Source organism: Chiroxiphia lanceolata, chromosome 2, assembly GCF_009829145.1.
Source record: "Chiroxiphia lanceolata isolate bChiLan1 chromosome 2, bChiLan1.pri, whole genome shotgun sequence".
In the NCBI taxonomy this organism is placed as follows: domain Eukaryota; kingdom Metazoa; phylum Chordata; class Aves; order Passeriformes; family Pipridae; genus Chiroxiphia; species Chiroxiphia lanceolata.
Window position 1 is genome coordinate 101,047,454 of NC_045638.1, and position 23,902 is coordinate 101,071,355.

The 23,902-nt window shown below is 36.0% G+C and overlaps 1 protein-coding gene across 2 annotated transcripts in view; it reads right to left on the reverse strand.

The window, feature by feature from the left end:
- Window positions 1-23,902, reverse strand: part of CBLB (Cbl proto-oncogene B) — a 134,232-nt gene that overhangs the window by 12,802 nt on the left and 97,528 nt on the right. Inside the window, exons 11-16 of one of the 2 annotated variants that reach the window (XM_032680012.1) lie at window positions 18,617-18,802; window positions 15,694-16,059; window positions 13,273-13,367; window positions 5,610-5,753; window positions 1,088-1,176; window positions 857-988 (exon numbers count right to left, since the gene is read on the reverse strand). In XM_032680012.1, the coding sequence (XP_032535903.1) occupies window positions 857-988; window positions 1,088-1,176; window positions 5,610-5,753; window positions 13,273-13,367; window positions 15,694-16,059; window positions 18,617-18,802 (1,012 nt within the window). The remainder of the gene's footprint in view (window positions 1-856; window positions 989-1,087; window positions 1,177-5,609; window positions 5,754-13,272; window positions 13,368-15,693; window positions 16,060-18,616; window positions 18,803-23,902) is intronic. The other variant, XM_032680013.1, reaches the window with a different exon arrangement.

The following is a 23,902-nucleotide window of genomic DNA, read 5'->3' on the forward strand; positions in this document are numbered from 1 at the left end:
ATCTTTATCTGCTGTTCTGAAGCTCCAACTCCAGATATAAACTGAATTTTCTAGAGCTTGGCAAAAGAATGTGACCTTTACACAAAGGTGGTGCAGACAGGACTGGAGTTACCAAGCAGTGTGATTTTTATGTGTTCTTTTGCCTTGAAGTCTCCTGCAACTCAGCAATACTTCAGGGACCAGAGAGAACATAGTGCAGGAACAAGGCAAATGTTCTAAAGGTGTTACGGAACCAGAAAATCAGATGATGACACATCCATGCAGACACAATCATGCAGCTGAGTTTGTCAGTGAGAGTAGGGGTGGTGGCCAAGCACAGCACCAGTATATATGCAGAGATCAAGGATTTTTATGTAGGAGAACAGAACAGAAATCAGGGTTGGCAAAAATAGCTTTTGGTGACTGTATACAGCAGTGAGTTTTGAACTGTCCCTTGACAGTGGAAAAAATTCCAGAAATAAACTTACTAATTTAGTGGTTTGGGTTTTTTTTACATAAATACCATCTCTTTGGCATTTTTGTATTTGTTAAAATAAACGGAACTATTTAAGCTACAATAGGAAAACCCCTCCAGTATTACATAAAATTGCAATGCTCAAACTTCTTAGTAGAGACAAACAATTAATATTTATTTTAGGGAAAATGTTTTAGTGTGCCTTTTTGTCTGTCTCATGTGAGGGCTTACAGGCAGACTCCAAATACAGATCACTGACACAAATATTGACTTACAGCTGTAATATTTAGCTCATAGCCTGTCTGGTATTCTTAGCATATGTGGTTGTTTTTCAGTAAGCATGGCATTTAGTTCATTTAGGCAGTGTAAACCATTACATGTAATCAGCAAAAAGTCTGCAACCTAAAGGGGGCACCAGAAGATCATAATCGGAGGGTGTCCTGTTGAGCAAAGAGCTGTGTTTTGGGTTGTCTCTGGTAGGAGGTCGTGCAGGTGGCAAAGGTACCGGAAGAGTAGGTGCATCATAGACATCTCCTGAATGACACAACCACAAGAAGTGAATGTTTTCTTGCTGTACCCCTAGAGCAGCACAGAGTAAATTTTCTTGATAAACAGCGAAAAGTAAAAACATACCTAATTCAGGATGTTTTGATTTCTTTATGTCAGAAGTAGCACTGTGTGTTCCATTCGTTACTCCAGCACATTGACCGTTCTCACACACCCTGAAGACAGACATTAAGCAGGAAGCAATCAACCATTTAGCCAAGCATTAATTCCCAGAATGACCAAGTACTTGTGCTGGTAGTTCAGTATATGGAAATGAATGAAATATAATAAGCTGTGCCAATTTTAAAATGTATGGGTTTTGATATTGAGAGCAGATACTGGTTAACCACCAGTAAAACTGCTTTGAAGGATTATACTGCTTTCTTGGTGAGATACTGACATGGTTTAAATAACTTACTGAAGGCTAGAATACAAGTTAGAGGAAGAACTAACATTAAACACAGTCCTCGCTTCAGAGCTCAGGTCATTATTTTATTCACACAGTTAAGTCACAGACTCAATCCCCTTTTGCCTTCCCAGATGTTGAATTTTCCCTAGCAGAAATATGGAAAAGATTGGTGTAGATTTTGGTTATGATCCACACCAAAGTACACAAAAAAGCCATTAAACCAAATATAAGAACAACAAAAAAATCCAAACAGAACTCCACTACACACCACTAATAATAACAAATTTCAACTAAACTCTTTGCTAAACATTAAAAAACCTCACCAAAACCCCCAAAACTGAACTATCCAAAGCACTTTTGCAGGAACCTATTAATTTCTGTATCAAAAAGCTGAGTCTTGCTGATACTTCTATCAGCGTTAACTGATTTTTTTTTTTAATGGAAGCATATTATATTGTCAAAATTAAATAACAGTATCAAATTGAATATGAAACTCATCCAACCAAACAGTACAAAGTGCCTATAATCTTGTCAAAAACGCTGATTTATTTTTGTAAGATGACTTTGTTCTAATATTGCAGGGAAAAACATAGAACAAGCCTTTTCAGAATATTATATATTGTTTAAAGAAACACGAAAGAACTAGGAAATTAGTCCTGTCACTGGAACTGTGGACCCTGCATATTCAGAAAAAAACAGAGTTTCCTTGGAAAAAGGCCACCATGCTAAGCAATTCCAGCTTAAAAATAAAAATCTCAACCCACCATGCACCATTATTACTAAATATTGGGAAATCTGCTAGAGTTAGCTAAAATTTCAGATCTTGGGTTTTTATCAATAGTATTAATACGTATATCAGTTTTTGCCATATGGAATGGAGGAATGAAATAAAGGTCTGGAATCATTTAGAATACATAAACAGGAAAGAGGAAGTGAAATTGTGTTTGTGGTCCCCAGAGTTACAACTAGGAGTAATGAAATAAATGTAAAAATAACTGCAAGATTTAAAAAAAGAAACCAAAACAACAAAACTACCCTAATGATAAGTGCAATTTTGCTATGAATTCATTCCCCCAGAGAAGTGGTAGAGGAAGTCTGCTTCTATCTTTGATATTAGATTGGTTCAATCTTTCAAATGCAGTGGATGCAACACTTCCTTTGACTCCTCAGCATATACACTAAGTAACTAGGAATATTTTCTACTTTAATTTTAATCTATTCTGCATTTTCAATAATGCAACTAGCCACAGGCAGCAAAGTAATTTAACATGGCACCACTTCAGAAGTATTCAGTTCATAAGGAGCCCAGCTAAGTAATCAGTTTACAAACAATGCTGAAATACCTGTTTAAATCAACAGTTAACTCCAAAAAGAAGGGCAACAAATGAGTACTAACAAGGGAGCCTTCTGTCCTTTTCCTTTTTGGAGAAAACTTTACTAGGAAATGGCAGTGAATTTAATAATGTAACATTCTTCTAAAAGTAGCCTAATTAGTAGTGCTGAAATTATTTCCCTCCATTTCTTATTGCTGAACTTGCCCCATACCTGGGAAGAGATGATCAGCTGTAACAAAACAGACAATTAACTGATCTGCCAGAAATTAAGACTGAATAATTTTTTATATTACTGTTGTAATAGTTTTAGCATTGTTGCATTTACTGGTAAAAGAGTGAAAAGTCTTAGAGGCAATACAAATTTGGGAGTAGGATGGAAGAATTACATAGTTTCTAAATTACAAAACATCCAGAAGACTTTAGGGGGCTCTTTAGCTTACTGAAAATTCCAAGTACTATGCAAGAAGTGAAGAAGTAACACTTAGGAAAGAAATAGAAAGTGACATTGGGGAAAAAAACTGAAATGTGCTAAAAATTTATGACAATTAAAAAAAAAAAATAAAAAAATGTTGTTAAGAGTTTTGCTAAACAATACTGAGAAGTTTTCTTGAAACAAAAAACCCCTCCCCATGAGATTTAAAGAAGTGCATTAAAAGAATACGACATCAACCAGAAACCAGAGTCTTTCTTGAAAGATTTATCTCAGCTTTCGCATCTAAGCAGAGACAGCTAAAAGACGTTCTAACTATATAACTATATGGAACTTTTTTCTTTTTCTTTTTTTTTTTTTTTAGTGCTTAGAAGAATGGTTTGAGTTAAAATTCTTATCAGAATGTATAATAAGAAGAGTTGGTGGTTTTAATCATGGAGTAACCTAAATGGCAAACTGAGGTTTTTTTTCTGTACCAAGTCCTGGATTCATGCCAAAAAAACCCCACCATGCACACAGTAAAAACTGCAAAAAACTTTAACTAAGCTTTCCATCTACAGTCTCTATTAATAATTCCTCTATTAATAATTCCTGCTAAAATCCTGTACCAGCCAATTGAATGCACTCAATTCTTTCTTTCTGCAAAAGAGGCTACAGAAAAATGATGAGTTTCTATTTTCCCAGTTGGTTATTTTCTCAAGAATCTTTCGGTTTGCATCATCCCCCCTCCCCCTTTTTGGCACTTCGTTTTACATTGCAGAGGCCTCAGACCACGCAGACCCAACTGCTTCTGGGTGATGTTAACTCAAAAGATGTCCTGCAGGAGCTCATCTCATGGGTTGCAATTACTAAAGGGCACTCCAGCCATAGGACCATGTTAGGGCTTGTATGAATCTGAAGCTTCCCAAAACATACAGTGTGGATGTGGGGTCCTTGGGAGTCAACTGGTCCCCTTTGTAGGCTCTCTCCTATTGCACCACAATACTTACTAACCCATATAGTCCTCAGAAGCTGCTCTCTTCTGCTGCAGATAACTTTCTGTCTAAGAAAGGTTACATCCTGAGTAACTTTGGTCATGCAAGCAGCTCAGCCTCTATTAGATGACTTTACATGGCACAAAAAGACATTCCTATGCAGAAGCACATTACAACCCCATAAAAAATGGCACAGGTAAAAAGGATTAGGACCTTGGAATTTTTTTTTATTTCCTACTTTTTTGCTCAGCCAACCTTGACAGTTTTATTCAGCATTGATTTTTTTTTAAACTCTCATACTGTAGATAAGAACTTCTAAGTACTCAAGTTCATAAAGCTTAGACAAGTGTGTAATATTCATGTCTATGCAGTAAAGACTGGATCAGCATTTCTAATAAAGACAGAATTTTTAACCTGCATGCAAGGAGTAATTATACTATGACCTTTTTTCTACCTCTTTTAAGTTCTGATTAAAGAGGTCTAAAAATTATAATTGGCTAATTTTAGGCTGAGAAACATGTTGGGCTTCACTGATGGTAGGTCTCTGAAGCACATTCTGACAGAGGAAAAAATGGCTATACGTCACTGCAATTTTTAATCACAGAAGAGTCTAAACTTTTTAGATCAATACTTGATTTTAATATCATACTTTTGACCTACAAGACCAGTAGAAAGTTGTCCCCTTTTTATTTCTAAGACTTATTCACTTAATTCCAGCCATTCAGACTATTTTATGAGTCAAAGTCCAAGAAGTTCACCAGGAATGACACAGCTTTCAGTTGCCATGTCCCTTGGCTCCAAATCTCCTTGCTATAATTCATGAGTAATTCAGAACTGTGAAAGTTTGGAGATAGTGTTTTAGAACACATTTAAAGCTAAGGAGATATATTCCACTTATATCGAAAAAAGGTTCTTTTCCTGAGAAGCACAAAGAAAATATGCTGCCAAACAGGCTCAAGAAGCTAAAAAGGCATCCTACACATTGGACAAAAAGAGAATCAAAGTATGTACATACAGCTGCCAGTTCACATACTTTTCAGTACTGCATCACTTCTTAAAATGAATTACATATAAAATGTGAAAGTTTAAGATTTTCAAAGCTGATTTGGGGAATTTCAGACACAAAATTCTCCTTAAAATTAAATTTGAAAGAGATGTGGGGATTGAATCTCCTGGTCAGTTTTGAAAACCTCAGCCTAAGGGTTAAAAAAGGATCAACTGCAGAAATAGCACTCAAAAGTAAAAAATATCCAGTTCTGACACAAGAGAAATACAATGAAGTGAACTTCACAGGTGGTGGTGGTCAAAGGAAACAGAAGCATAAGTAATCTGAGCTTGGAAAGATAAGACATTTCAGAAGGCAGGCAAGCTTAACTCTTTAGAAACATTGAATCCAGTTTAATATTGGAAAAAGCAGTGGTTTTGTAAATAAGTTGCTTTCAAGGCTGCTAAATTACCTTACCGAGCAAGAGGTTTTATATGATGACCGTGAGGTGGTTGTGAGCTCAGTATTACAGGATGTGATGAAGGAACTTTGTATTCATCATCATCATCTGTATGATCCCTTGATTTATCAGACAGAGAATTTGCTGAAGGACCAGGGCACCTAAGGAGATGACAAAGAGATTGTTTTGTCTTTAACTGTTACATACTTGACCTCAGATAATACAGAGAATACTCTTCTTTAGCCCAAACATCTGTAATAAATGTTTGCTATATATAAGGACACAAAAACACCATGACAAACAAACTTGTAATGTTACTGGGTTTTTTTGTCACTGAGAATGCACAGAGAAAAGGGTAGTTGACCTCCTGAGAGTTAAACAGCTACTTTAAGCAAGCACAACACAGCAGAGAATTGCAAAGAATTAGAGTACTAAATAGGCACTTGGAAGGATTAACCTGTTTGCACTTATCAAAAAAACTAAACAAAAGTTAATTCGGGGCATAAAGCATTGAGCAGGGCTTAGTGATGCAGCAGACACTCACCCTTTCAGTGCGGTCTTGTACCACCCCTAATACTATAAAACTCCTGGAATGCACATGCGTTTTAAATTGGTTTTATTTCAGACAAATGCTGTCTTTAATTGTCATCACAGACAGTGATTTATATCACTTCTTGAAAGCAGTGGAAGCCCAGGACAGAAGTAGACTTCACAATCTCCATTTACAGGTAACAATTTCTGTAGTGGAGAACACTGTTGGGTATGAAATCTCTTTTAAAAAACAAAAAAACTAACTCCTACTTTGTGGTTTTCTGCTATATGACTGTAAAGAAAACGATGAGCAAAAATTTCATTTTAGTGGGCAGTCTTGAGAAAATAATTTTGTTAGCTAATAACAAGCTAAACATATCTTTTGGCCTTCAGAAAATACAAGTAGCTAGGTTATAGGTCTAGCAATTATCATCATCTACTCTTTTATACACTGAGCTGCTCTGTTTACAGAATTGCTCCAATTTGTCAAGATAAATAAGAAACTCAAAAAACATCTAAAATACAAAAGCTTACATTAAGGATTAAATCTAATTTCAGCTTGATCATACATGAAAACCACAAAGAGAAGTTTGATTCTTATACTAGATAAACATAAAGAGCAGTATGTGTATCATCTGGCTATTACATTCTGCAGCGAATAGTATCTTTATGTTTTGCCACAAAAAAAGCCAACAGAGGAAGGACCTTGAATAAAGATGTGCAATGCATCCACAGCCATCTGGATTCATGGGTTGAAAGTATGGCTCAGGGCCCCTGAGCTGAACTACATGCTACATTACAAGATACTACTTCATACACCATTTAAGAAAGTTTTTAAGGACTATAAGGAAATATAAGAAGGACACACTTTGTTTTACTGTAGTCTAATTAGTTTGATTTTATCATAAGGGCAAGAGCTGAAATGACAGGCCAGGCCTATTTCCCAATTTTTTCAATACAAGCAGCTCCTGACTCACAGAGCACACTTCTCCACAAAGGAAAAGCATGAATCTCTCACTATTGACTGTAGATGATACCACAACTTCAGAACAACCAGGTACTCTGTGAACAAAGCCAAATAACTAACAACCAAGAGTACTAGCCAGTCACTAAATTAATTAGTACAGAAAAAAGAGAGAAAGAAAAAGAATAGAGAAAGAAGAGGGCAGATATGCTGCCTTTTTTTTTTTTAATATATTCAAAGCCTAGAGCTCCCTACCTACTTGTAACTTCTCATATGCTTTCCTTCAACCACTGTTATACTTTTGACTTCACAAACAAGCTCCGGAAAGATGGGAATCCAACTTCTTTTGCAAAGACATAGTAGCCAAAGACAGAGGAAAGAACATTTATGGTGCTCAACTGCAAACTCTATATTGCAGTTTTCAACCACGTTGTGCAGAGGGAGCAAAATTTCCCACAGCAAAGCAGTGTGAAATTGCTTTTTCCATCCCTGATTTCTTAGATGGACAAGAGGCTTGTGTCACTGATGTTCAGACCTTTGAGGAACAGAATGTAAAAAAGTAGTGGGACAATGAGAAATCTGCATTATTCTCAGGTAGACAGTTGAAAGACCAACAAAGAACAAATTATTTCTGTGGCTGTGTAATCATTCTTACTGGCAATCCAACATGTTCTGGAGATGTTGGGGTTTTTATATACATATATTTGAAGATATATATCTATATATACACACACATACAAATACAAAGATATAAGCCTGTGTTTTTCAGAAAATTATTACAAATTGAATTGCTGCTTCTGCAGATAGCAATGTTACAAATATTAATCACTACACCAGGAATGTCCAATACTGGCCAAACCAGGTCGGTAGTATTGTTTGAAGCCCTCTTTAAAGGCTAATACTGGGGAAAAAAACCAAACACACAACCCCCCTCCCCTTCTCTGCTGAGAAATTTTTACTGGTTTTGAAGCTATTATTAAAGACATGAGTTCCAAGTCTCCTGCTTCTGAATACTGTGGAGCCTTAGAAAAGTCCTTCACACTAGTAAACTCTCTGTTTTCCTACCTTTAAAGTAAGGAAAATACTTGCCAGATTGTAAATATTATGTGAGTAATATCTGAAAGGTAAAGATCTGTAAAGCAGTAGAAGAGTTAAGAGTACTAACATATAGCTAATATACTCTTCATTAGGGTCCTAAAATTGTCCTAAACTTTCATATTATTATTTCAAAACTTTTATTTTTTTTTTTTAAAAAATCACACTTCTCTTTCAATTTACTCCAGTTGTAATGATATTTGACTCCAAATCTGTTTTGCATTGTTCTGCTAGATGTCTATCTCATTTTCTCCATCATCATTGAAAATGTTTCAAGATCAAACTGAACTATTAAATCTCTATTGTTCTAAGACTAAGTCTATTGTTCTACACAAAATCATCCAGAAAAATAAACAATTTTTTATAACTAAACAGTGAACATTGTCATTATAAGCAGAGAGATGAAACATGCATCTGTTTATCAAGCTGGTGAAGTTTTCTATAATTAACTTTACAGTACTTCATTGTTCTTACATCCTTATAAGATTTGTGTACAGAGGAGTACAAAACTGACCAGTACACTGTATTTATATATTCTCTAGTTCCCCTTTCTACTCCTTAGGTGGAAATACTTTAAAAATTGGAAGTCAGAATTATATTCTGGTTTGTTGAACAAAAAGGCTGGATGTCAATCTCTTATACCGATAAGCACCAAGGGTCAGAGGCAAATTAGGAAAAGATCTGAGAATTCATTTTTGTTGAGCCACTAAATGTCCATCTTAGCTGTAACCAGAACTCCAGGGAAACCAACACCTCACGCTTATTTAGAAATATTTCCGAGAAAGGCTCACGTTCCATCATTTACTGATAAACTGATTCACAGAACTTAATCATGACGAACTTGCAGCCCATGTATTTCAGTCTGGTCAGGACTACGGTTTTGAAATTAATCCCTTTAATCTCCCCACTTACCACACTTTGATTTGCACTGAGGAATGCACAACCTGAATACACTTCAGATTACGCTAAAATACATGATACATTCCAAGCAGGCCCTTACTACATTCTGATTGTTAAAGAATGTTCTAAGTCATGGGACAAGACTACAGCTAGTTGAACTGCTGCCCCATAATGTGTACAATACAGACATCAGCTCCTTACTCTAAACTCCTTTGTCCTATGCAGAGTATTACCTGCTATTGCAGACAAAAGCTTTAACTTTGTAAGGCCTCAAGTAAACTCTGTTTCAGAAAAGTAAGTTTTAGGTTCCCAGGCAACCAGCAGTAGGACAAGAGGGCACAGTCTTAAGCTCTGCCAGGGGAGGTTTAAGTTGAATATTAGGAAGAATTTTTTCGTGAGAGAGTAATCAGACATTGGAATGGGCTGCCCAGGGATGTGGTGGATTCACCGTCCCTGGAGATTTTTAAGATGAGATTGGATGTGGCACTTAGTGCCATGGTCTAGTAACCACGGCGGTGTTGGATCAAGGGTTGGACTTGATGATCTCAGAGGTCTTTTCCAACCTGGTTGATTCTATGATTCAGTGACAATAACAACATTCTGCTTCTTTCTTGCCCCCTCTGTCTTCCACAGTGAGCAACTGTTGTCTCATTAGCAGCTTGTTCCTTGGCTGTTTGTGCCAGCCTGAAGTACCTGGTGTGCTTTCTGGCCAGCTCTGTAAGTGCTTGTTTTAAGTGCAGTTGTCCCTTTTCTGTACGAAGTATCAGTGCTATGTTGAGAGCATTATGCGATTCTATGAAGTCATATGGACCACATGATCAAATCAACACTTGCCAACCGCTCATATTTGTCACAGAGCAAGCTGCAACACAACGAGAATTATGACAGAACAGCTGAGCACCCACTGGCCTGTCAAACTATGAGTAAGGACACATTGTGTCCTCCAGTGCATCATCTCTCAGATGTCTGGAACCTGCATGTCAGCCATGCTCCTAATGTCACCAGAGAAGTGCCATGCCAAAGACTGATTTCAAGGGAACCAGGACTTTCAAACCACAGTTGGTTTTAATGGAACTATGGTTTCCCCTTCAAATTTTTTTAGCAAAACAGAAGAGACGGCAAGAGAAGAAATACCTTTTGGTGCTACTTTTCCCTCAACTACCTCAAAGCAACTAAATGTTCCTAATACATTTATAGACTACAAAAGGCACTTGGAATTGGATGCCTCATTACATACTCAAAAATGGATGCTCCCTCACACAAAGTTTCTCTGTGGTATACAGCACTTTTGAGACAAAGAGATCAATTTTCTACTGATGTAGCAAAATGGAAGCTACTCACTGGTATAAAACAAACACTATTTAACTTGAAAATTTTAAAGTTTTGGGAAAGAATGGTTCTGTATCTTTGACATATAAGTTTTATATTTTTTTTAATAACAGAATAACAATTTGATCAAAACTGCTAAAAAATCTGACATAATTACAGCAGTCCAATTAAAAATAACTATTTTCACATGTCAGGTCTGCAACAGTGACTGAGTGGAAAATAAAAATCAGATGTTTGGTTAGCAAAAGTCCCACTTCTCATTATTAAAGTACAGTTAATAATAATTGCTTTAGTAAAATGAAAGTGAATCAGCACCATTTTCAGAAAAAAAAAAAAAAGAACTCCAGTGCTTTTCTATGAATGTACTTTTTAAGGGGAAAAAAAAAAAAGAAGTCATATTTGTAACATCAAATTCAGTAAAAACTGAGCAAACAAGTTAAGTAGGAGCATTTTAGAACTGTGAAGTTTCAAGTAAGGGCCATTCTGCCTCCTCGTTATTTAGATTATGACATTTCATAAATGATCAATGTATCCTTCAGTCAAATGTTTGAAATTACAGATTGATGATAACTAGAAAGAATAAAATGCCTTGGAGCTATAAAAAACAAACTAGCTCTCAATCCACAACACTGCAGAGATTCTAGAGCAGGAAAAAATGAGAAACTTGCACCAGATTAATTGCAGTACCACAGCTGTGGAAAGTAAAAGTATTTTGAATCAAGTACAGTTCAACATATTTATGAGTACTTAGCAGTCAATTTAACTGCTAAGGAGAAAAAATACACTGTAAAAATATTCCAACGTTTCAAATGAAATCATGCTAGGCATTATTTGGGTTACCTTTTTGAAAGCAATTTTTGTGGTTGGTGTAAATGTTAAACCTATTGAACTTGTTATTTTTGAAGACTTTTTTTTTTCCTCCCTCCCCAGTTTTTCCACCTACATGTTGCCACACAGTATTATAGATTACTGGGGTATTTCCTAGTGGTAACAAAAACTTAATTTAAAATAAATTTTAAATAGATCTATTAGTGTTTCAAGAAATGACATACAATGATCAATTTTTATTTTTAACAGTCATTCCATGTGACATTTTAGTAATGAGAAAATCTGAAGTTCTTACCCCTATGTTATGTATTGGTAATTTCACATTTTAAAAAATAAAAATTTAAAATATTCTGTGTAATTTTTAAAAGGTGTGACTACAAAGCCGAAACACAAATGAGAGTTAATTTCTTCCTCAAAAGTCAGTGGGATTTGGTTTTAGCAAATGAAGAATATTTTCTTGCTGGAATACATCAGTTTTCCATTCAGAAGACTTTGGTCAATGAAAACATTTCTTTTGACCAATCTGAAGTCACACATTCTAGCCTTGGATTGGCTTGACATCGATTGTGTGCCACGTTGTTAGAATATCCTGTGGATTTCCAGTGAATACACTGTATACAATGTACTTTGATTCTAAACTAAATTTGCAAATATCTGAGTAAAAAACGGGATTCTTATGAAGAAGACTGTTACGGTTTTTCCACACCATGAAATACAAAAATAAGAATCTTCCCCTCTTCAGAGTTCCATTTGCTTTGGCATATGAAAACTTTCCTAATTTTTCCATCAGTATTGTTTCCTCTTTCTTACAGAGCGTAGAACATCCCAGCTTTTGCATCGTATTATAAATGAGTAGACTAGAAGGGGACTTGATTACATGGGGTATCCAACCAGCACTCCTGTGATACCCTCCCTCCACCAGGTTACATCCCAGGTATGTCTGGATAATGTTCTAAAATTTCCTTCTGGACTGAAAGCAAGTATGGAGAACTTCACCTCAGCAATTGCTCCTCCTGGAAACAGGTTTCTGAGTAAAAAAAGTCAGTGCTCCACTGCACCTTTATTCTTGTGGTCAGGAAGAGAAAAAACAGCATACTAATAAAAAGCTGAATTATATTTGTCTTCTATGTTAAAGCTAACTGAACAGAATGGGTGCACACTAATGAGAAAGTTCTCAGTACTAATATGTACTGACTGTCCAATTATTTTATTTAACAGCAAAAATCACAAGCAGTACTCTGGAAAGAAGCTGTAGGATAGCATCAAACATGGTGATATGCTCCAATTTCCTTACAAAAACACAAAAAAGGACAAACTATATTATAGGACTTCCAAGTTTTTTTACTTCAAATGTATCTTGTTCTGTACAAAATCCTGTGTGATTCAGGGTCCAAAGATACTTCCTATGCGGGCAACACCTTGGTAAAAAATACACAGTCATGTTACTGGAAGATTAAAAATAGTCTGCAACTTGAAACGACAAAACTTCCCAAACCATATTTTAGAACTCAGGGAGGTTGATCCTATTTAAAATTATATAAAATGGTTTTGTCTGTATGGTTTTATTGCCACAGCAAAGAGCAGACACTGGTGTGAACCCTGGATAAAGTTCATTGTGCAGAAATCCTAGAAAGTATGACTTGATTAGGTGCAGAACACTGACAAATCATATTCTTTACCCTTAGCACTTTCCCCAGAACCTGTCATAATCATCCTGTGATAAATAGCTCTGACCACACTTCTGCTGCAACCGTAGGAGTAAAACCAGACAGAACCTGCTCCCACTGCCAAATGCTTATGAGCAAGACCTTGCTCAATTCAGCCTCTTTTCCTATAAAAACATGCCACGTTCAATTAATATCAGAACAATTTAATGTAGTTTTACAAAGGGAACATAAAGTTCACAGAAAGCATATCATCAAGTTATATTAGTTAAATTCTTTCATTTTCCCTTTTTCTATTGAGGACCAGAGAATCGGTGCTATTATCAAACATTAATTAACACATTTCTTTGACAGATAAAGTTAACTTACTTTATACTAGGGATGATGGAGACAGTTGGAAGAGGGGGTGAAAGCCGTGGAGGGACATCATATTCTTCATTTACCAGATGACCATTTGAAAAAACCTACAAATCACACAAGTGTTACAATGGGTATCTCCTTCTGTTCCTCGTCATGGATAGTCATCAACTAGGTGTTATACAACAGACGTTGAGAAGACTGTGAGTAAAGGCTTTCCTGCAAGTTCATGCTACAGAACTTTCATCTGAAGGGCCCCTGATATCTGTTTCAGCTCACCCCTTTTGGGAGTTGTAGAACATGTTAGCTTAAGACTTCACCAAAAGAGGAAGTTTCCCATCACGGTTACTAGTTGGACTACTCCGTTACAGCTGAACTGCTTGAGGGAAAATTAAGTTTTCAAGATCACAAAGTGAGAGAGATGAAATGTAATTGAAAAGCAACAAGTACAGTATGCTAAACATTCATTTTTTTTTAAACTCAGTGTTACAGTGCCTGCCAGAATCCATCCTATACTCACAGGATTGACTTCCCTATTCTTGGCTTTTATCAATAGCAAAAAGTTTATATTACAAATGATATACAAATCAGGGATGAAAATGCATTCCATGTTTCCCTCATGAATGTGAATACAGCCTGAAGTGGTAATTCAGAGTTGTCTGTTGCTCCCTTTAATCAAATGGCTTAGAACTATAACCATGAAGATGACAGTTTAAACGGTACTTGGTTAAAGATTTGTATATGAAACTTTTCCAGACTACAACGGCACTTCTACACTGAGTGGGTATTCTAATTTCAGATGTATTCATTCCATCAGCTTCAAAACTGTGCCAGACCATAACTAGAATACTACATGAAGGTATAGTTGAAGATAGAAACCCAGTATCCTTTTAAAATCAGATGGAAAGCTATAGCATTTTTAAACAACAGCTTAGTTCCAAGTAAAATATATAATATCATAGACAATTTAAACACCTTTCATCATAGATGTCAACACTTTCTATCAATAGTAATTGAATTTCAGTAACGTACTTCCAAAATAACCAAAACATCCACATTAAAAAACCATCTTAAACTGGAGATAGAAAGGTTAAATAGCTTGTGATCTTGGGAAAAACAAATAGAGAAAAAAAACTATTTCTAACTATCATGACTTAACCACAAATCCATTCGTCTTAGCACAAGTTATGTAGTCTTCAAGCAAAAAAAAAAAACAACAAAAAACCCGAGCATCAGCTTTGAGTTAATAAGATCTACGACTAAATTACTGAGCTGCTTTGATAAAACTGATTAGAGCAGAACTAGGAATTTTTTCTTAGGCCATCATCATTTGATCTCTTTTCAAAGCTAAGTCTGACCAATTGCACATGGCCTTGCAAGTGCCTGAAGCTGCTCAATGCCAGAAGTATTCCCTCCAAGCTTTCCTCTCCAGATATCTTGAAGTAACATACAGAAACAATCCTTCCTTTTTTTTTTTTTAACAGAAGCAACATCATAGTTATAGACATGCAACTGAGAACAGGAAAACATATTTCTCCTGTGGGTGACAAGCAAATCCCTACCCAAACCAACCCAGACAATTAGTGGAAAGGTTTCAAGTGACAACTCTGAAATGGACTATTATACTGGACATTTGTCCAAGAGAAGTTATAACCTGCTATAGACAAATTACAACACTGTACAACTCCAGCAACTGGAGTCCTGATTTAAGTACAAAGGAGGAAAAAATTCTGCTAAAGGCTGTGCCACTGAGCACTTTCAAGGATGCTGCCCATATAGGCAGTGGTAAAGACACAATAAATCATTCTACATTTAGCCTGGCTTTATCTTTCTTAGGGTCAAGGCAAGTTAGATCTTCTTCATTAGAGTATACTGAACAGCATGACTAATTTAAAGTTCTTTTGAAAGTAAGCTTTACTGATGAACAATGCAAGTAACCTTTAGAATATTTAGTTTTTATGTTAACGCACACAATATATGGGATAATTTAAGTATACTCGTAACTGAAGAGGTTACTAAGTCCTCACCTGACCTACAACAGAACTAACTGGAACATCTATTCCATCAGCAAATGCATATACAGTTTTGGCATATGACACTTCCAAAGTGGACCTGAGATGTTATATAACTACGTTACAGCATATCATGGACGATTTGCTAAAAGAATATAGCACATCTAGAATTTTCTCTCCATGACATTTTCTCAGGGTTTGATGTGAAAATTGTAACTCAGACCCTCATGTACTTTTGCTTTACAAATTACAATATTTAACAAACCATTTTCTTATGATCAGCTTATTACTAAGTATCAACAGTAAAGACTCAGAAACCACAGGTCAACACCGACCAATATAAATGGCGTTTTAGCCAATGCAAGAAAACGCTGCAGTAGGATATCAAATAAGGATTCAACATCCAGATCATGTGAAATACCTTGGCACCTTCTGCAGGCAGCTCGTGACGTCTGTGTTTCCTCATAAATCCTGGATCAGAACTTACGCGGTTGTGCCTTCCATTCACGTTTGAAATCGCAGTCAGTCCTGGTTTGGGAGAAGCATCACTCCCCCCTCGACATCCCACCAACTGACTCGTCCCAAACGCATCTCTGGGACACCATCCTTCGAGGGGCATCGGCTGGTCTCTGGAAGGCACACTTTCTGGATGATGCAGGTGTCTGCTTATCCTGTTGTCTGGTGGAATTGGTGGAGGTCTCTCCGGTGGGGGTGGTGGAGGATCTCGCAAAGGAGGTGGTGGTGCTGGCAAAGGTTTGTCTTGTTTCCTCACCATACAAGGAGAAGACTAAACAAGACAGTAAGTTAAAAGAAAGGAAAGTTAGATACAGGCATGGGTATTTCTGAGGATCAAGTGTGGCTTTACCAGTTCTAATGGAGATATTTTCTTGGCATCACAAGAGCACTTGCCAGTGGGTTAAATGTCTGCATTCTGCAGACAACCTGGGCCCTGTTCAGAAAGCATGTCCCCATTTCTGCTGTTCATGAGTAACGCAAAGAGGGAGTGGAAAGTAGAAAAGACAACTAACTGAGGCAGGTTTAACTGGCCCATAAGTTTTTCCAGTATCCTTGGCTTTGATTATTTGAATCACTTATTCACATCTGCCGAAATGTATTCTGAGGAATGCTTGGAAAAAACCAGACTTCTTGATGCAGACAAAAAACCTCCAAACAAAGCAAAACCAGTATCCCAGGGGAATTACTTGGTGACAGCGAATGAGCACAAAAAACAATAATCAATGATTAGGAAGAAAGTAGAAGAAGAAACAATTATTTCATTTTTAATTATATACCTAGGGATGACTCCAATCTTTACATGACATGCATTGTTAGACTGCCCAATTTGTTTAATTGCAGTTCATTTTTCAGGTAACAAGATAATTAGTATGCAGTTATATTTGCAGTTAGCTCATCTGCAAACAACTTTTGCCAAAATACTTCCTTTCTCAGAATTGAATTACATCATAAATGGTTAAATGTTTTCTAAAATTATGTATACTAATACTGAAAGACTGAAAACCAAGTTATCAGGAAAAAAACTTATACAGGTAGCTGCATAGTTTCTAAGATCACAAATCTGACAAAACCAAAACATTCTCACTAAGAATGGTTTATAAATGGCCTTTTACAAAGTAACAGTTGGGCCACATTTTTATGAATGTTTTATCTCCAGCTACCAGAATAAAGGCAGAGAAGATTATTTCCCTTGGAATGTGTAATTTTCTTCAACTTTGGTAAGCCTTCATATATTATTATCACTTTAAGAAATGGAGGTCACGAAAGTTTTGAAGTAATAATAACATTTACTTTCACTTCACTGATTAGCCCAGCTCTATTCTTCAAGCAATACCTTAACACATTACTTGAATTGAAAATAAAGTTATTTTATCTACAGGTTTATTCACATGAAAAGGACAGTATACTAAATAAAGAAGCATTTAATTCAGCTGCTAGTTAAGAAAAATAGTTATTCTCACTGTCAAGACACGAACATAATAGCTAGGTCCAGATTTTTGGTTACAGTTTAGTTATAAATTATAGTTTTTAACTGCAGAAATATAGAAAAGTTTTTTTGACTGAAGTAGCAGTTTTGGCAGGACTAAACCATCTTTTCCTTAAATATGAAAATTTTTAAAGTATGAAATTATTCTTTGTTGCCTCCATTCTATTTTCCTTATACTCTCCAAATATTTTTTTTTTTCCAGGAAAAGTTTCACTGAAAAAAGAATTTTCAAAATATTAAAGCAGCATTAATGGTATTTCTGGTTTTCTTTTTTTTTAAAGACACGAACTCTGTAAAAAATGCTATTGTAAAATTAATTTTAATGGATGTGGCATGTACTTTGTGTATATCTTCTGTGTGTTACAAATTCCTCTGCATAATATAGGAAATTATGAAAGAAGATTAAAGAAATTATTCAAACTTCTATTTTTTCTTCTAAATTACAAACCCCTAGAGTCTTAAAAAGATGTTGATTTTCAAGCTTAAAGTAAAAACCTGACAAAAGAAATAGGGTATTTCAAATGGGATTATTATGAGCACATGGGTTTCAAGTCATGGTTTGAACTTGAATTTTTATTCATCAACCAAAAATGAAAAATTTAAATCTAACTTGTTCTGGCTATGCAGCAATTACAAAAAACAATCTACTTGTAATGGAGAGCAACAAATAGTATTTGTTCTCCTTCATGCTTATCCACTCAAAAAATCATTGAATCTTTAGTATCATTTGTTTTACAAAACACAGCATACAACTTATTAGCTATAGAGTCATTATTATTTCCCTTGAAACTTGATTCCTATTATATGCCATTTAAGCTTCTGAAAGCAGTGTATCTGCACATATTTTTCTTGTAAGGACACTGTGGAAATTGATCATAAATCATCATGAGAGGAAAACATATAATTTTAATGAGATAATGACCTTTAAATCTATTTTCAGGAAACTTTAGTTTCTATTTATTTTCATTAATCGGAGTTTATTACAGAACTGATCCATTACTGCAATGTCTTTAAAATTCTGACCATAACCAAGTACAATATAATCATCAGACAAAATGAAGTCACATTTGACCAACACATGCAGCCAGAAACATTTAACTACGTAGGGTATTATGGAAAGAGATAAGAGACTTCATCAATGTGGATCTAATCTAAAATTTCCCTAAGCTAGAAGGAATTAAAGTTCTTTTGGACAGAGCTAACTCCTGAAAAAAGAAAATAGATATGAAAAGTTTTGTAACAGTCCATCTTCCAAAACAAACAAGGAAGTTCACCTAGTAAACAATCAAATACAAATTTTCAATATCCTTATATCAAGAAATGATGGTTCAGTAAAACTCACCTTTGGTGACCCAGTTGGACTGGCACATGGCGACCGTGCTACTCCCTTCTGAATCAGATCCAGACGAGGAGGTACAGGTGGAAGACTAAGATGTGGTATTTGCAGGGGGTCTGGAAGTGGTTTTCTTCTTTGTGCAAGAGGGGAAGATCCTGGGGAAGTCACTGGTGAATTTTGCCTCTCATTGCACTTCAAGACAGAACAAAAATAAATTACTATTTACCTGATGATCAAGTATACAACTTCCATTCCACAACTAAAACGATAATTCAATAATACTTACTAACAGTCATTTATCATAATGGACATCTGCTGCTCTTTCAATTAATAGATAGTATAGGAGCTCATCTTACAGCTACTGAAAAAGAAGTCTACGAGTCATTATACCTCAAAATTAAGACCCACACTAACTTGTGATGAAAACAGAATATATATGCCAGCGATTTGTATAAAAAACAAACAATTCTTGTCAAACATGAGGAAAAAATCCACAAACATAAATTCAGCTGTAATACTGCTACCCTTGATAACCTTTTTATTAATAGAGAGTACTCAATCTAAAGTTCTGTAAACTGATTTTAAAACCTGGACATCTATGATATTGTGTGTTAACTACAGCCCATTTTTACATCACACTTCCATATAAATAGTATGTCTTCTGAAAACTTACCATCCAAAATCATCAGTGAGGTGGTAAGCAAAGAAGTTAAATCAGCAAATAAACAAGGAAGGAATTTCAAAAATCCTTTTAGAAAAATTTAGTTTATCGTTTTAGTAAATACTGTACTAATACCACATAATGTTAACATCCCCCTCCAGTGACAAATTACAACTTTTTTTCTTGAGTTGCCCTTCCAAATTCGTCAGAACCAAAGATTTCAACCCCACCAGTTTTGCAACTACTCCCTGATCCTCATCTGGTTCAGTTTTAACAAACACAGTTCAGGTGTTTGCATAAATCAGTTTAAGTTATTTCTGTGAGCTCACTGTATGAGTTTCAGTGCTCTGTAAGTAAACCTGGATGTTCTGTGCTTTCCCTGGCAGCAGACACAAGTGGCTGGAAGACATTCACACCAAGCATCAGCCTTGGGCCACTTGGGCACTGAGGCATCCCACTGTTCCGTGCCAGAGCCTGCCTGCAGAGGGTGAAAATCTGCCACCTTCTTAAGGCAAACATAAAAAAATCGCTCACAAAAACACACCCATCTTTAGGCTAAGCCACATTGATAAAAACTTCCCCCTCTTCTCATAAGCTTTTTCTCACAAATGCTGTACATCCCACGGTGATAACTGGGATGAGACTAGAAAGTTCTTTAACAAGGTAAACAAGTAAACAACATTATCTGTCTTTACATACAGTGACTATATTAAAGAAACTTCATAAATTCAAAAGCAGATCCAAGAAAATGATCTAGTATACTGACTCCTTACTCAATGCTCTGTACTACAGCTTCATTTAATATCCTGTTTTATACAAGTGGGACTGCTACCACATTTCCTTCAAAAATAGGAGACACCATGGTATTACTGTTGACAGGGTAAGAAAATGCAAGAGAGGGGTGAGGAAGTGTTGAAGAGCCAGAAGGCTAAGGTGCAATTCCATTGTTAGGTTGATTTTTTTTTTTTGTTCCTATTTAGGGTCTTCCTACTTGGTCTACAGCTTCGGGTAAGCTCAGTGTCACAACTAAACATTCACCTTCAAGAGATGGAGCAATTGAGGATTTATGCTCTTCCTGGCTATCAGAGGTTTTACAGTTTCTCTCTTCAGTGAAGAAGTGGTTGTAATGTCCATACTAAGTGACTTGAATATAATCTTTAAACTGCCTTTGTTTCCTTCAGTTGGTGAATGCCCCTGTCCTTGACTGGAAGACCATGAAGATAAACACGAGTGACTGAAGTGCTTAGCCTCTCTGAACGTTATGGAAAGCTGAATAACTAAGTTAGATATGTATCTCACGAGCATGCCTGAGCAACTGTAATTATAAAATTACTATAAACCGAATCTCAATTCATTTTCCTTACCAGAAAGCATCAGTTAAATAGTATAATAAACATTGTATCATTTAATAGCATTAGCTTTCAAAGTTTAGTTATAACTCCACCAAGCATTCCCAAAAGCCAAGAACTATGCAATGTACTATATTCAATGGATTGGCTTCAGCAGACAGAAAATTAATTTACTTCCCAAATTATCAGAAATAGAACCAAATAAGCAAGTCACACCTCCAAAAAGATGCAATTATTTAAAAAAAAAAAAAATGAAAGTGCTCTAGTTAATTCTCAACATTTTATGGTGTTGCACAAGATAATGCATTTCAGTCAGCAGGGAATTGTTCCAAAAGAACAAACTTACATGTAATAGGAGTTGGAAACAAAGAATAAGGAAAATAGGAAATACTGGAAACAGATTACTGGACAGGAAACATTTGTTTGGAATTTAAGATGTTCTAATTGTCGCACCATCACACTAATTAATGCAATTTCCTCAGAGGGCAACATGACAATCTCAGATGTCACACTGCACGGAGCTATAAGAATCCCCAGCTAAGTGAACAACACCGTAGTGATATCACTCTGAGAATGTTGGTCCCTATTTCTATATGGTGACCTTCTCTTACACAGTTCTGCTCTAAAGAATCATTAGGCAAAATGATATGCTCATCCCTCAGTGAGCCCACTGGTTCCATCCATGTCAGACTTCTTTTCTTTTGCCATAACGGTCTTAGCTCCAGCAGAGACAAAAATCATGAAAATATTCACATTTAAAACTCAGTAGGGACTGATGCTATTTTCTGATTTACAAAAACAAGTGGCTGAAAGACACATCTAATATGGAATAGGCACCAACAAAAATTAGAATAATATGAAAATTCATTTAAAAGTTTCAAGATATTTAAAATCTGACTGTTCTTAACACCACTGAAGCAAGAGATTTAATTTATGTGATAAACTTCTAGTTCTGTATATATTTGGTATTTGGCTATCTGTACCCAGCACACTCTATGGATGGTAACCCACAACTACCAAAATGAAATGGAAAATTTTCAAAGCAGTGAATGTGTGAAAGGACTTCAAGTTTACATTAATGTCTTGTTATGCCTTGTTTCAAAACAATGAAGTAATTTTTCAGTCTCCTGGACTACTACTGCCTACAGCCACTATGCTATCACAACAGAGATTTCAAAAAAGGAACTGATGATGACCAACAGGTTAAAGAGTAACTTATAAGGCACAAGAAAACAATAAAAAAAGGAGAACAGTTGCAAGCAAAAGCAATTTCTCTTCCCATACAAGAAAGCTTAATCCATATCACCTATTGGTGCTGAACTAACAGTGAAAGTTTTGCTGAGACAAACTACAAATTATGATTCCTTGTTTAGATCTACTGATACTAAAAATAAAAAAAAAAAACAACAAACAAATATTCCACAGCAACAAAAAGATTTTCTTCAGTATTCAACATCAGATTTCCATCATATTCACATTATAGAAGTCCCACATTTTTCAGTCTGCCCCCATCCAACCTGACCAGGTGCATCAATTTGATGTGTGTTGACAGCCAGGCCAACAAGATGGCTGCATCTCACATGGATACCAAAGCTCTAATGGATGTACACAACACCTACTCCTTTTGGCAGACTCCCTGAGGACAAAGAGATTTAAAATGTTTGTTTGTCACCTACTGGAGATTTCTCTGTATTTTGTATTTGCTGGAAATAAATGTGCAATGAGAGAGCACAGTGACAAAAAGATAAAACAAGCAAGTGATCAAGACAAAAACTAACTCAAATGAACTGGCAGTGACAGAAGACAGACCTTCAGTGTACAAAGGGGCTCTGCTGCAACACACACAGACCTGTGCAATAAAGATGTAATTAAGGAAAAGAACACAGACTCCTTTGTAACAACATGGACTTCATCTGGTTGGCGTGACTGCTGCCAAGGGAAAAGCAGCTGTGACTTCCTCTGCAATTGTACTGCAAAACGGACCACACTTGTGTTATTTCATCAGATGTATTTATTACTGGGACATACTGGTATCAGTTTGCCTGTGGCAGATGTCAATTCAAGAAAAAGCCTGCTTCCAACACTGATTAAAATTTCTAGTCAAGATTTTTCTGATGGAAATATTAAGTCAGGCTATTGAATCAAGGATCTTGGCTTCAAATACTCAAATACTTTTCTCCCAGATAGGCAGATATGAAAGGCATACTCAACACAAATCCTAACAAGTGACTCACTGAGGAATACTATCCTGACTGGTGGAGCAAAATCATAAATTGCATGAGACATCTAAGAAGGTCCAAGAAGATCTACACCAGAAATGGACTTCTCATTTCCAAGTGATTCTCTGAAATTTCTTTATTTATAATCCAGTAAAAGTAAATCACATATTTGTTATTTCTTGTTAAGATAAGACAGATCAGTATTATCTGGACTTCAAAATTTATATGATATAAAGTTACGTCACTCAACACTGATGGTTGTAAACATTTTTTTACAAAGACAGGTGTATTCCCTATTTGATCTTTTCTTTGCTGACCCAACAAAGCGCACGTGGAGGAGGGAGAGGGACTTAAGCCTGTCAGAGTCAGTACCACACTGCCAAAAGAATCAGTAAAATATATCTTAACTAGGGAAGGCACACTGCCTCCCAGCATTTACACCTCTTTCAAGTACTAATACTGAGAAAAGGAACATTCCAGGCAAGAACTGCATTAGCTAATCTGATACCATGAGGTTGGAAATTTCTCAGCAATAAAACAATTAACAGACGCTTTTGACACCACTCTTCATCTTTCTTTCATAAAGAAATATCTGAAAACAATTTGGAAATTAAAAAAAAACAAAACCCTAAGCTGCTTGATGAGGCAGATAAACAGACTAATTGCAGTGGATTTCTCTAAAGCCTCTGTTACAGCTGAATTGCTGCTGCTGACTCATACACAACACCTAACAGGAATGATTCATTTTTCTTTCTGTGTATCCATCTACTCATTCCATTAAACAATTGAGTAAGGAGCTTCAAGATTATTCTTTTCCTTGAAGCAATTTCAAGTCTGAGGTCCTCCAGTGCCTTAATTCAGATACCTCTTACAGTTTCTAAGTATACCTCAGGGATAAGAATGATAAACTGTAGAACTAGTATTTTTCTGATATCTGATTGATATATTTCCTCAACACATTATGAAGCCCCACAGTCACTTTCATCAGAACTTCATGTCCCTGAAACTCTTTTCCTCTAGAGAGGTTAACATCCCAGTTCACTACTAGCCAGATTTTTCTCAG